Source organism: Camellia sinensis, chromosome 6, assembly GCF_055761805.1.
Source record: "Camellia sinensis isolate YWXY chromosome 6, ASM5576180v1, whole genome shotgun sequence".
In the NCBI taxonomy this organism is placed as follows: Eukaryota; Viridiplantae; Streptophyta; class Magnoliopsida; order Ericales; family Theaceae; genus Camellia; species Camellia sinensis.
Window position 1 is genome coordinate 112,724,647 of NC_138966.1, and position 15,166 is coordinate 112,739,812.

Here is a 15,166-nt window from a genome sequence, read left to right on the forward strand (position 1 = left end):
GAAAACTTGAACCTTATAACTAGCACAGATGGGACAACTAAAGGCGATGTGGGACACATTCCAGCAACTCTCACACTAATCACATAATCCAAGAAATTTGTGCCAACTCAAGGAAAGAGTATAAGAAATATACCGTCCACACATAATTATGTCTTAACTGGGGAACAACAATTGATTTCACTACTTTTGAGAAGGGGGAAAAAAAAAACAGTACCGTTGATGCTCCAAAACTGACCCCACTTGGATGTATGTGGTGGATCTTCCACTTGACTCTAGGGCATAACCATACTAGTCATGCCTAATATGAAAACAGCTGTCATATAGTCCAATGTAGGGGAAACAACACGAATATGAAGTGAACAACTGACAATAACAAAACAACAAGCCACAAATATGGAAAAGAAGCAGTAGCTCCCTTAAACCAACCCAATACCACCTCCATTGAACCCAAATTAAAACCAAAATGATGGAAGTAAAATTGATAAGAAATGGGTTTATTTGCAATCATCAAAAGATTAATTACCAAGCATTGGGTAATAAGCGTAAGATGAACCATCCATAATGATGCAAGAAGACCGTTATGTCAACAATGAGCCAATGACTAATAAGAAATTACCAAGGCTTTAGATGACATTAGAGTATGTTGAGGCATTAGTGAAGAAATAGACAATGAAACAGATAAATCTACATCCCATAGTCAATACACAAATAATCTCTGTTTCAATATAGACAATATTGTCCTTACCACTTGGCTTTGGCATAACATGAGGACTCCACATATAGGCTGTTGGCAAATGAGATACTGACCCACGGTACAAGCTAAAGTATGCAATAGGAGCAAGTTTCAAATTCCTTTTCCTGAAGTCATTGATATATCCCCTTATGCCCCACCATATCAGTAAATCGACAATTATATATGAAAGCTGGAACCAGCAAGAAATATTAGGAAACAATTTGGGGTAAAATTTAATTCAAAAGCTCTCCAATTGGAAAATCAAATACAGAACGAATTGTCAGACAAGAACATACCCAATAACCAGCGCTTTGGGGTACGCGTGCCAATGGATGGGGAAATTCATAAGTTGGCCTGCCTATTGAAAAAGGATGTAAGGAGCTGTTCTCTGATTAAAACAAAATTAAGGAAAAGAAGTAAAACATGGATGAGAATTTTCAATTAATACTCACGTCCAGGGCATTGTGAAGAAAATGTGAAGGGGTACAGCAAGAGCTTCGGCAACATGTGCATGCCCTGCAAACCAGGACACAGTAATTATTTCAAGTTCACCAATAATGAAATGGCACTTGCAACAACTTTAGCATTCTAACATTGTTCATCAAAGAGATAACTGATAAGATGTCAAAATATATTTCATAAGCTCCATCAAGGGATCACTAAGAAGCTATCGATACAAATATCATTCCACCTAGGTTCTTTAAAACTTGCCCAGACAAACACTGCTAAAGGAAGTCTATATTTAAAATTATCAAACTTTGGATACACAACCTATCCTGTTAATACTATAATTCTACACCATTAACTTGTATCATTAAAATCTTCCTCCTTTTTCTTCGGCTCCACAACCTGGCAAAGTACATGCTTAAGCATAGAACATATTTGTATATCATGTTTCGATCCACCATCATTTTATTGTATAACAAAATAAACATAAGTTTTGAATAAATAAAATGATCTAACACTTCAATTAACAAACTGGCAGCCCACAACGTGAAAATCACTTTAATTGATTCCAAACTTCTTTAATCGCTACATGAGAAAGCAAGGTTTAGACCAATTTATTCCAAACTTTTATCATTTCACTTCCTGAGTTTGATGCAGCTTTTCCTAAATTGAAAGTTAATCATCATAAAGCAGAAGCTAAAAACACCCATTGCCCAGCTTCCAAATAAGTTTTTCTAAACTTATTTAACCTATTTCTGCCTCACAAGCTAAAAGCAAAAGTTGTGTTAAAATTTACCATCACCTACCACACACTTACCATCACCTACCACACACTCACCTACTACACTCACCTACCACCACCATCCACTACACCTACATCTATATAAGGAACCATTTGTAATAGACATAAATAACAAGATATCAATCAATAATACATATATTTTTACATGGTATCAGAGCAAGGTTAAGAGTTTAGTATTTTTTTCGCGTCACCGGCGGGCGGCAACCTCGCCTTGGCCGCCCGCCGGACCTCAACCTAGTCCTCTCGGCACCTCACTGTTGCCATCGCTCAATACACACTTCCGATTTCTCTCTCTCTCCCTGATCACACACAGATACAACTAGCTTCTTCAAATGGAACAAAACCAAACAAGGGGCTAGCGACGATCTGATCGTACCGAAGCAGATCCGAATCGGCGATCTCAAATCGGTCTCCGGCGATGTATACGCCGGATCGGCGATCTCGCTGTCTCCGTCGCTTTCATTATAGCAGATGGAATCTTGAGTTTTACCATTGATGTTGCTAAAGAGATTGGTCTTCCCATGGTCTTCCCATCGTTTGCTGCCGTACTATCAGCCCTTGTTCTCTCTGGCTTTTCTTCTGCCTTCCCATCCTCCTTCAATCTGGAGAATTTCAATTCCAAGAAAATGAGTTGGATGCGCTGATATCAAGCGTGCCGGGCATGGAAGGTGTTCTCCGGCGTCGAGATCTTCCGAGCTTCTGACGGAGAGCCATCAAGTTCCTCGAGCTGACGGACCGCTCCACGCCCACCTCAAAGCCCGACACCGCTCTCTCTTTAGTTGAAAGAGAAGAACCACAAAACCAAACAAGGGGCTGCTTTTTCAGTTGACCACAGATTCCTCTCATCTCTCTCTCACTTTACACCCACTCTTTCAATCCAACACACAGATTTTCTCCACCGAATTGGCCACCCAATGAGGGAAATATATTGTATTTAAAAAAAAAAATAAAAAAAACACCAGCACTCACTTCTCTCTTTTATTTATTTATTTTAAGCCCTTTTCCTCGGATAGTGCGCAAGCCCTTTTTAAATAATTTTCCATTACCTTTTAATTTAAAACAAAAAAAAAATACATTCATTCCAGTTGATTTTTCTGCCTTACCACACCTCTCATTCGAGTTTGCAAAACACACTTATTTTATTCATCTCAGGGATCAACCCCGATCACCATTTTACACCAAAAAAAAAAAAAAAAAAAAAAAAAACCCAAAACAACCACATCCACAGGCAGGATTTTTTCTTCTCTACTCTGCCGCCGGTCTCTTCTTTTTGCCTCCGTCCTGGGCAGTCCTTGACGGTGTTGCCTCCGTGTTTCCCACTCCACTGGGCACGATCACTCCCCCATACTCCTCCACTGCAGCATATGGCGGACCTCTAAATCGGAACATCACGGTGGCCTTCCGCTTCAGCTCCTTGTTTTCCGCCTTTAGCACACTTATCTCTGCTCGCGCATCCTTATACATGCGCTGGAGCAGAGCCAGCTGGGAGTTTAACTGTTGCACCTCATTTGTCCTGCTCTGCAGCCGATGCGACAAATTTGTGACCGCAGTCATGGTTTCCACGCATGACTTCAGAGTATACTGATTGGCCTCAATATCAGTTTGCACCGCCATTTTTTGCTCCACAGACCGCATCGGAAAATTCAACGGAGCAGGTGTTTGGTTGAGGTTCACTGGCCGCCGCACCAGTTATTTCTCTTGTGGACTCGTTCAGGTCTGGAAAGAGCGTGAGCAGACCACGGGAAGAGGAGGCCATGTTCTGGGTAGCTGGACGGGAAGAAGAGGCCATGTTTTTGGGTTGCTGTGTGTTTCAGCGAAGCAGCGATTTCCGACTGATACTTTCAGAGAAGGATTGGCAACAGAGTGTTACAGAGTATCTCTCTCAGAACACAAAGGGTTTTTCAAAGGATTTTCGCAGGTTTTTTTGTCTCAGACAATGAAGAATTTTTTCAGAGTTTTTTAGCAGGTTTTCTGCCTCAGCCTCAGCCTCCGCTTCGGTTTATAAAGACCATGAAGAAGAGGCAGACACGCGCATCATGCGCCGCTCGGCGCTCGACAACACATTGGCACGCCTTTTGATGGCACGCCTTTTTATGGATTGGGCACGCCTTTTGATGGCACGCCTTTTGATGGATTGGGCACGCCTTTTGAGGGTGCGACTTTTTAGGGGTCCGACAAGACTCTGTAAACTGTCCCGACATTGATTCCGGTTAGCTCCTTCATGGGTCCGACAAGACTCTGTAAACTGTCCCGACATTGATTCCGGTTAGCTCCTTCATGGGTCCGACAAGACTCTGTAAACTGTCACAACAACTGTCACAACATTGTCTGCTACATCGGTCCGACATGACCCCATAAACTGTCTTCTACACCGTTATGACACCACCATACAGTGTCTCCTATCCTCCTTTATTTTTTATGTATTTTCTTGTTTTGTTACTCTCTCCAAACTCAAATTGGTTAGTTTCTATCCCCCTTAAGTTTGCGGGGGGCTGTTAAAATTTACCATCACCTACCACACACTTACCATCACCTACCACACACTCACCTACTACACTCACCTACCACCACCATCCACTACACCTACATCTATATAAGGAACCATTTGTAATAGACATAAATAACAAGATATCAATCAATAATACACATATTTTTACAAGTTGCACCTAACACTCTGGCACAACTTCCAAAAAAACAAAGCAACTTTAATAAGATGCACCAAATAGGTCCAAATTCAAGTTTACAATAATGTATTGACTTTTGAGACATTTTTATGACTATACATTCTTGGTGACTGTTATTCACATGATGCATGTTAACCCCAAATTACACTTTTGTACTATCTTGTGACACATTTTCTTTTCCCAATTTTTAAGAGTGACCCTGGTTCAAAAAAGAATAAAAAATGATTGACCCAGGTTCCCATTGAAGTCATGCTTCCATCCAAGTAATAAACATAGAGATGTAATTTTCATACCAACAAGCTTCAACATCAGATTGGGGGCACGCAACGCAGGTATTTATCGCGGCTTTCTATATTAGCAGGATTTCACAAGAGGGTGATGATATAATTGTTAAAAGCTACATTTGGACATCCAAAACCAGTCTTGAGGAAATAGGTTGACCTGAGAAACATGGACACACCTCCTAGAGTGCAATGTCTGAATTGGATATGTCGAACATGGAGAAATCATGATGACACATGCTGGACACACATTCAAACACATCCCTTTTTTAGCTTTTCTAAAATCAGACATACATGAGATGTGTGTATATAGAGTGGATACACATGAGACACATCTGAAGTCTGCATGTATGTTTAAGAAAAAGGACAAATTGATTCAATGAGTTGACACTCCCCACAAATCATGTATGAAACCCAAAGAGAAAGCAAAGACAATGAAGAACAAGAAGAAAAAGATGGCAAAAAGAAGCATTCCAATTTGATGACGACATACTCCAACCAAGTGAGCTGAGGTGGAATCTTTTTATTTTTCGACTAGAAAGTTTGGTTTTCAAAAATTGCATATATATGGTGCTTTGCTAGTATTTCTATTACTATGAAATTCATAAATGAAGTAGTTAACTGTGGGATTACCATTATCCTAGCAAATCGACTTTTCAGATGAGTTCCAATAGTTTTGGACAGGTGAAACCACCTTAACCCTGAATCTTTGTATTGGTTTTTCTTTCCTCTTTTCCAATTCTATGCCTATCTTTTTCTTTACATATTCCATATTTTTGTTTTTAAAATGCACCCACTAATACCTCCTTTAAGCATTTTAAACTCTAAGAACTTCCATTTTATTAGTGCATAACTTGGGAATTATTATAAATATATAATTCACACTATAGCTTTTGGCACACACTTCTTTTACAAGTTATAAACATGGAAAATGAATAATTTGTTATTGTCTTCATAAACTGTGAAATAAATGTATTTAATTCTCATCATGTCTCTGTTGTGTTCATATCCCAAATATTTGAAAATTACCATGTTGGTGTGTCCATATTGTGTACTATCCATGTTCTATATCCGTGTCTGTGCTTCTTAGACTTCGACAAAATCAAAGCTATACAAACACTTTTCACAGCTTGAATTTTTATTTTGCATTGTTTTAGTGACAAGGTGTTGCCACTTCTTCAAGCACCCAGTAACCGCTGAAAATCTCCTTCTTAGGAGGGGAATCTTGTCCACTCCTCAGGGTTTAGCAAAACTTTCTCTTTCATAAAGAAGTTGGCAGAAAATAATATTTAAAGAAGGAAGATGAAAATAAAAGAGCAATACATATTCAATTTGTCGGGTACTCACCATAAGCGGGAGGATTTGCAATAATTGCCTGAGCTCTAAAAGGCTCACCCGTATCTACATCTGGTTCAGTGCATGCCGGTAAAAGAGATTCGATAATGGCCTTTAGTTGCTTTCTCTGTATAGATATTTCTCCTGGTGCAGATGGAATTAAACCTTTGTTCCTGGCCATATCTATAATTGCAGGGGAGAACCAGAAAAGGAAAAAATAAAATAATTAAAAAAGCACAACTTAGTACGTCCAAAATAAAGATCTTGGGATTGCACATGCTATCCCAATTTTAACACCAGTTATGAAACTGTCAACAATATGACAAAAATATGACAGGACAAACAAACAGAAAAGCAATAATAATTGATCCAAGTAAAACAAAAGGAGAGGCCTAGAAAGTGATTTCTGAGAAAACTAACACATATGAAGAAAATCAATTCTGTTTTTAAATAGAGAAGGGGGAAAAAAGTATCAAGTCAAGGACATCTTACATCCTGCCAAAACCCGAGGATCACCACCCAAAGGGTAGAAGTCTATACCAGCTGACTTTACGAAAGTAGAGAAGTTAACATGAGTTGCCAACCTAACATGATGACCAAACTCCTGCAGATAAACGTAGAATCAATTTAACAAAAAAATAACAGCACTAATGATAAAAACAAATAAATAAATAAAATAAGAACAGTGACGACTAAAACTACTAATAATGATCTGTTCTTCCCCAGGAAGCAGAGGGTAGATGGCATTAACATGAAGTTCCTGATATTACTCAGTGAACTGTAAAATAAGCCATTTTATTAAATATACTACGAAGAATTCAGTCAAGACATATATTACAATTCAATTTTCTAACAGTGCTTAGATTCAGCAAAAAACTAAATGCAGAAAATGTCAATCCAAAAAGAGCAGCTGGACAGCTAAACTTTTACATGCACTCATGCACAATGAATCAAAACGTGAAAACTAAAAATATTCAAAATGCACAACAACAATCTGGGATTTGCAGGAACAATTACAGTTGAGGAGCCCATGGAATAAAAGCAATCCAAACCACTGACACAACCGAAGTTACCTTATTTTGAAAAAAATAAAATGAAGTAAATTTTCACGAAGGTTACTAAATAAAGCAATGAAGATGCAAAGCAAGAGGTCTCCAAAATATCAAATCCAAGTTACTTATTTGGCAATCTGCTTTTACATATCATAATCATCGCCATTACATGCCCTAAACCTCAATGGCATAAGAAACATTTTAAAGCACTATTAGTATCATCTCTGGTATTTATAATTCGATTTGCATAGATAGCCAAAATCATATTAGTATCTTCCTTTAGTTTACAAATGGTCTGTGTAATGATGGGATGGTTAAGTTGGAACAAATAAATAGAAGTTGAGAAGGTAAGGAGTGGCTTGAGAGAAATGAATTATGTGTGGTTACAAAGTAAGGCCAAAATAAACTATATGTTAAAAAAATCATAAATACTTGGGAGGAAGCCACGATTTGGATTGCAATTGTACTTTTCCACAAGGAGCAGTGGAACCAAAAATGGTATTGTTTTTGGTTGAGAAAGATTTATTTTAGTTTTTATTCTTATTTTTTTAAAAGCACGTTAAAATTAAGGGTCGTACCCGGTGTGCATGGCTCCCACTTTAGAACAAGGACTGAGAGGGGTAGCGCTTAGCAGCCTTATCAAGGGGTTTTTTTTTTTTTTTTTTTTTTGCAGAGAGATTGATTCTCATGACTTGAACCGGCGCCACAGCACTAGAACAGATAAGCACTTGCCCTCATGCCAGGTCAAACTTAAGGGGTTTTCCGAAAATTTCAAGAAAGCCTCAACATAGGCATGTATAAATTTGAATAATACTCGCATATAAGAGACATGAGAGGCAGAAGGATTTATTCTCCAATGCTGCAAAATGTAGCCTCAATTAAGCATATCCCTAAACTAAAAATTTAAAAAAAAAAAAAATAGAAATAATTCTACGCAAGGAAAATTTAAAATGAAAGATTAAAAAAAAAATACGTGCTGTAATGACCAAAAAGGAAACATGCTCCCCCCTATTGCATCTGAAATTTTATTCATTTTTTTAATAAAGGAAAAACATAAAAACAAGACATTTATTCTTATTGTTAATCATTTCTCAATTTTGACAACCTATTAGTTTCGAAACAATGCAGATAAAATCACAAAGAAAAAACAAACTAGATTTAGAAACTATCACCAAGCTGGATTCAATCATTTGAGCAACCCTTTCACAATAAGAAGCTAAAATCAAAAAATCAAAAACCGTAGCAAAAACCCTAAAAATTCTATCATTGGGTAATTCCTAAATGATAAGGGATTAAGAGTACTATACCTTCAAAACAATTAACAATTTTTTTGGAACATATTAAATGCATTAAGAGATAAAATTAATATTTTCCTTAGTGACATAATATGCATTAGCTTAGAAGGCCACACATAAGTATATTACATTTTAAGGCATTGACTATAGCTAGATTACTTTTTATCCATAAAATACCAAAGGGAAAACAAGTAAGAGAAGTATAATAGTGACAATTGAACTTAAAAACAAAAATCTTTAAGCTCCCAGGAAAAACAACGTTTGTTTCAAACATGCCTGAAGTCTCCTTGCCACAGCCAGAAAAGGCTGAACATCTCCTCTTGTTCCAACCACAATTATTGCAATTTTCAATTTTGGAACAGATTTATTGAGCTCAGCGGTGACGCAATCAATATTACTAGGTAGACCTTCAATAGACTGAAGCTGTAACAATTCTGAAGCTACAGGTGCACTCTTAGTTAGATCAACCTCCACTGTCCCGTCATTTTGAATCTTTACCAGGTTCGCAATGAGATTTTTCTGAAAACAAACACACACAAAAATAATCAATAAAACGAATAGAATAATACACAAGTACACATGACATTAATATGACAATAAAAGGGTACAATAAGACAGAAAGCATCGCTTGAACAAAATCTACAAAACTTCACAAACAATAAAAGCATGCCAACTAATCTACATTCAGCCAATAAAGATAAAGCAACATATCTAGAGAGGCATCAGCTTTTGGGTCGTGATCAGTATAACATGGGCTCCTCTATTTCTCCCAATGTAACAATGACAACAAAATATAACAAGGATAAGAATATGAGATATGTGGCCGACCTCAATATCCAAGACTCGGATCCTCTAGCATTTGATGATATAAATAGAAAAAGAACCCTAATTTCAGTAGTCTAAAGGATATTTTTCTACTTAGAAACATATTAGTGTAAGTATACGAGACTAAGGGACAGAACCCTAATTTTTTATTGCTCTCATTAGCCGTGCATTCTCTCATTTTTTTTTTCTTTCCTCATTCTTTTTCTTCTAACTGTAATTGAAAAGGTTAATAAAAATCCTTTTGTTAATCTTCTTTTATTCTTTTGTCACTCCTTGTGTTTTTATCATATTATTATTTCCAAAGAAATCCTGAAACAGGACATTGAACCACAAGCAATTGTCTGGTCTTGTGATTTTACTGTCAAGAGACATCTCAGTCAAGTAAGTGAATTTTTTTCACAAACAGTATCATATGCTTGTGCATTTGTAAAGCACTGTAGTTGAATTTATTTTGATAGTGGTGTGAAAATAGAATACCTAAGCAGTTGAGTATTTAAGCATGCAGTCAATGTCATGATATTCACCTTTGCTAGCTCTGACAATCTATCCAATTTTAGGTCAGGCCTTGGGCACTCCCTCTTATCGGTCATGGATCTAGAAAATGCTACCTCATGGCTTTCAAGAAAGAGAGTTTTGCGAGTTCCCACAGGTGCAGTGATGCAATGGTCCAAGCCTTCAAGAAAAATAATACACAATATCAATGAACATATAAAATCAACTGTGCAAGCAAAAAGAAAATGAAAACAATTCTAACCATCTAGAAGTGGCTCAAAGATAAAAAGTCTCGTACCTTAAAAACTGATGGTCAGATTTAAATCTGACTCTCAAACAAAATTTTGTTCATAAATACCATTTTGAGACTACATTGCTGAGAAAATATTTTACTTTTTTTAGTAAATGACGTAAACATTAATATTTCAAGTTCTGGGATAATAAATAAAACATGTTGGGCAATGTGAACAACAAATCGTGAGGAATTTTATATGAAAGAAATCATAAAGACTCTTGTTTTTATATAGCATAATACATAGCAGAAAACTAGTTTACCATATAGTAATATGGAAAAATAAACAAGAATAAGCAATATGGAAATGCAAAAACATCTGAATATGTTAGTTCCTGCTCAATTTCTTGATATCAATAGTCCTCACCCATTTATCATACTTTCAATGTTTAGATAAGGAAACAAAAGTGTGCAAACAGCGCAGCCATAATTCATTCTTCTCTTACCAATACAATGCCTAGTGAAGACAGATTGTTCTTGTGAATCAAGTACTTCTTTGTAGCTTCTCCTTCCCAGTTTGGAACATTACCATAGTTCATTGATACAGCTTATGCATATTATCAGGCGAATAGTGTACCCAATATTGATAGAGTCCGGCTATGGATACCACCGTATTTTTCACTCCCTAATCATAATGATGGTGGGCCACACACCATCCCTGTGAGTAGGGAGTAAAAATGTGGATAAGAAAATTCCCAAAGTGATAGACATGCAAAATCCCGAATTTGTTATAAAGTGTGTAGTGCAAGCATCAACAAATGATCAAGACCTTGAGAAATTAATTATGGGAACCAAATTTAATTACAAGTTGACCATCACTCAAAGCCAACCAATTCATAGACAAATTGATACTTCCATCTTGGTGAATAACCTAGAGAGTATTGATTTATTAGATGGCATTAAACAATTGTTAGGTTTTATTTCTTGACAATCCCGTTTGACAAAACTCCTTTGAGTTGTAATTTTATTCGCTCTTTTTTTATTTCAGTGAGGTTATGAGTTTATTAGATGCGAATCCAACCCGAATTGTGCCGTTCAGAGAAGTTTGTGATGTTAATGCTTTCAAGATTGTCACTTCGCTGATTATTACGGGGGTCGAGCTGACCGGTCAGCTCGCGGCCGAAGCAAAATGCAAAATTGTATTCAAAATTGCATGTCCGTCGTTGCTCGCTCGAGCCAAGGAATTCTCGCTCGAGCTAGGGCTTGCTCGCTCGAGCCAAAGAATGCGCGCTCGAGCCAAGGATTGCGTCCATACAAAAACCTGAAAGAGTGTATATCTCGCTCGAGCCAAGGATTCGTCGCTCGAGCCAAAGCACTAGTAGAAATCATGAAAAATACACTACTCGCTCGAGCCAGCAAAGCTTCGCTCGAGCGAGCCTCAGAATCCGGATTTTTCAAGGAGTTTGTTTTCTTCCTAATCTAGGATTACTTTTGGTTCTCTATAAATACTTGGTTTTCTCCCAAAACTAAGTGATTTTTTGAACTCCTCCAGATCTTCTTTTTGGTTCTTAAGGATTATATCTGGGGATATTTTGTTAGTTTTCTTTGATGTTTTATTGAGTATTCAACTCATGGTTTAAAGAGAGTACATCAAAGGTTGTGTTTTGTTCTACAAAAGAGAGAGTTGTTCTTCGGTGGATTCTGAAGAATTCGAGCCTGAAACTTTGGTGGATTCCGGGGTGGCTCATCGTAAAGACAATTCCGAGGTGAAGACGGGGTTGGAAGAGACACATAGAGGTTGGTTCAATTAGGCGTGGATTCGCTAGGTAATTGAGAGTATACCTGTGTAATTCCTTTAAATCTTCTTAGTGGATTATTTTGTGGCTGTTGCCCGTGGTTTTTTGATCACAATTGGAGGTGTCCAATTGTGATTTTTTCCACGTTAAATCGTTGTGTCTCTTTGTCTTGATTGTTTGATTGGGATTGTTATATTCTGCTTAAAATTGACACATAATCACAAATTAATATCTAGGGGATTTCTAGATTTTTCAAGTATCTTAGCAGTTGTGCCAGAGAATTGGAGATTGCTTCCTTTCTAACATATCAACGCCAATGGTTTTGATAGGCTAGGGAACAGTTTATTTTTGGGGGGATGCAACTCCCATTTTAAACTCAATGCAGTAATTATTTCATTTAATGAAAAATCTCTACCAGAATGGTTCGCAAATATAGCCCCTTCCAGATGGTCTCAACAACAAAAATGTTTCAATTACACTAGTTTTCCAAGGGGATTATCAGACTTGAAGTTATAGACATTTTAGTGAGTTTATATTATTATTGGGGATGGGATTCATTTCATGGAATTGACCGCATCATAGAATCCAAAGGATCTAGCACTAAAACTAGTGCCAGTGCATTTCAAAATTTAGGAAGCATACAATGTACATCCTAAAATAATCAGAAGAGGATTTTAAACCAAAACAGAAGACAGAGCAGTAGACAACAAAGCATATAACCAGAATGTTATTGGCCCTATTATCATGATGAGCAATTTCTGACAATAACTTCTTCCTACCATAGCTTATTTAGGTAACTGCTGAGTGTAGCAACAGATTTCTAGATATGAATATTTTTTGTGAAGCCCTGTAATTGAATCCTACATTCATTCAAACAATTAAGATCTTTAACCAAACGTGCAAAAGAGGTAAATTTCCATATGAAACAAATGTTATTTCAACTATTTCTATTGCCAAAGTTAAGTTTAGATCCCCAGATTAATTGATAAAAATAAAAATAAAAATAAAAATAAAAAAACAAACTCAAACAAATGGTTACAAGTACTAACTCTTCTGAGCCTGACGTGGAGGAGTAACAAACGGATCCTTTGATGGAGAAATCTCTAAGACCGATGACTGCTGCAACGAATTTGTCCTTCGATAATCCACCCCATCAGGAGAACCTACATCCGAATGCTCACCTAAATACTTTTTTCCCGCCACAGGAGAACTTATCTTCTGAGCATCTGCCCCGTCAAAAGAACCAGCATCAAATTGTTCATTCTTAGACTTACTGCCAACTACCAATGCACTTATCATCTCCTCCTCTGTCCCATTGAATATACCAGCATCGAATTGTTCATTCACAGACTTGTTTTCCAATTCCACTGATGCATCAACATGAAAAGTCTGGCCAAAACCCTTCTGCACCTCTTGGCTACTACTACCCTCCTCTTCTATAACTTTTGGCGAATGAGCAATCCCATTACTATCCATTTCATCTGATGAGCTTCCAAACAAGTGAAACCCACCAGAACCACAATTCAGAAAATGTTCATTTGACACTTCCCAACATCCAAATTCTCAAATTCACTGCCAAGCAAAGCTGCATAAGCAAAGGGGGGGCAAAAAAAAAAAAAAAGAACTCCTCACAGTACTTCAAATCCGGATTCTCAGATTTACCAAAAATCAAATCTGTAGAAGCACCCGATGAAAGAAAACAATCAAAGTCAGCAGACCCAAAACTCCAAAACCCTGCAACCAGTTGGGAAATTCTGAATTCCCCAATGATTGGCACTGAAAGAAGCAAAACAGCACAAAATAACTAGAATCCCACTGAACCCAGTAGTTCAAAACCTTTCAACAACTGTTCTTCAGTTCCAAATTTTCAAATTCACCATAGATTACAGCTGGGAAAAAATGAAAGAATCCATGAAAGTTAGTGGTAGTTAAGTATAAAAACCCATTAAGAGAATCAAATTTCAAGCTGTACTATATATATATATGTACTAGTCAAACAATCAAAGACTCGATCAAAAACTCAAACAAAAAAACCTACCTACCAGTCAATTACCAGGCATAGAACGTGTGGTGTGAGAGACCCAACTTTGAAGCTTTTTAACCTCCATCCCTGTTCAAAAATTAAAGAGGGTTTTTCAACCAAAGATAGAAACAGAATCTATATCTCTACAAACATGCAATAAATAACCAACTACCAGATTAGACCTCTGAAAGTGACCAATTTAAATTAGTAGAAAACGTAATTGAGAACACACAAACATAAATTTGAGTCTGTGAAAGAAGCAAAAAAGGACTGAAATTGAAATCCGAGATTAATTACCTTTATATGAGGGTTGTTTGTTTCCTAGGAAAGTACACAGTGGAGGCAGAGTTGAAGGTGGCTGAGGTATAATACAAGAAGCTTCACTCTTTGTTGGGTTTTGGAGTAACATGTAATCAAGAAGACTAGCAAAAGAGTTACTGTAAAACAATGATTAAGGGTATAAAATTATGGGTTTTGACAGACCATTTAGTATAATTTGAGTGAAGAAAGAAAGACTGAAAAGGGCAAGAAAAGGTGAGAAAATTTTGGGGATTAAACAACCAATTGACTAGATAGAGTAGGTGATAGAGAGAGAGAGAGAGAGAGAGAGAGAGATGTGATTGTGAAATGGGTCCATATCATGATGTAATAAACCAGCAATGCTACAGGCCCACTGGGGTCATCCCAGTGACCCCAGTGCCACGTGTCGGTATGGGGTTGGCTGAAAACTTAAAAAAAAAAAAAAAAAAAAAAATTGTTTTTTTTTTGGACCAATGGGAGGTGACTCCAGTACCCCACTGGGGGTCCAAAGCTTTATTCTGTAATAAGAAAAATGTTTGGGAGCATTAATTAGTGCTCCCACTAATTAGGTGACAGTGGGTCCCGTCATTAATGATGTGATGTTTTGATCTTGGAATTGTATTTTTTTTTTTTTTTTTTTACTTTTTTAATACATTAATATTATTAATGGTAATGTTTTTAGTGGGATAAATCATTGTTGCTGTAATAAACGCGCAGATGGGCATTGATACAGCGAATTGCATGGTTGGCACAACAACTGCGTAGGTAGATTCCAAGTCGAGGCTTGGAAATTGAAAAGCCCGACACCTGTGCTCCGAATATTCAAACCAAAGCTACCCTTGATTATTTTCTTGCTTTTTTCTTTCTTT

At 37.1% G+C, this 15,166-nt stretch overlaps 1 protein-coding gene across 5 annotated transcripts in view; it reads right to left on the reverse strand.

Annotated features, from left to right (window-relative positions):
• LOC114290087 (sterol 3-beta-glucosyltransferase UGT80B1) overlaps nucleotides 1-14,659 on the reverse strand; it is a 29,294-nt gene extending 14,635 nt beyond the window's left edge. The window contains exons 1-11 of one of the 5 annotated variants that reach the window (XM_028233980.2): nucleotides 14,295-14,659; nucleotides 14,017-14,084; nucleotides 13,637-13,863; nucleotides 13,024-13,546; nucleotides 9,979-10,127; nucleotides 8,906-9,148; nucleotides 6,775-6,886; nucleotides 6,295-6,465; nucleotides 1,186-1,249; nucleotides 1,030-1,087; nucleotides 746-923 (exon numbers count right to left, since the gene is read on the reverse strand). In XM_028233980.2, the coding sequence (XP_028089781.2) occupies nucleotides 746-923; nucleotides 1,030-1,087; nucleotides 1,186-1,249; nucleotides 6,295-6,465; nucleotides 6,775-6,886; nucleotides 8,906-9,148; nucleotides 9,979-10,127; nucleotides 13,024-13,450 (1,402 nt within the window). In that variant the 5' untranslated portion in view covers nucleotides 13,451-13,546; nucleotides 13,637-13,863; nucleotides 14,017-14,084; nucleotides 14,295-14,659. Of the gene's footprint in view, nucleotides 1-745; nucleotides 924-1,029; nucleotides 1,088-1,185; nucleotides 1,250-6,294; nucleotides 6,466-6,774; nucleotides 6,887-8,905; nucleotides 9,149-9,978; nucleotides 10,128-13,023; nucleotides 13,864-14,012; nucleotides 14,085-14,169; nucleotides 14,270-14,294 lie in introns of those variants that run through there. The other 4 variants (XM_082874551.1, XM_028233983.2, XM_028233979.2 and 1 more) reach the window with 4 other exon arrangements.
• Nucleotides 14,660-15,166: the final 507 nt, after the last annotated feature.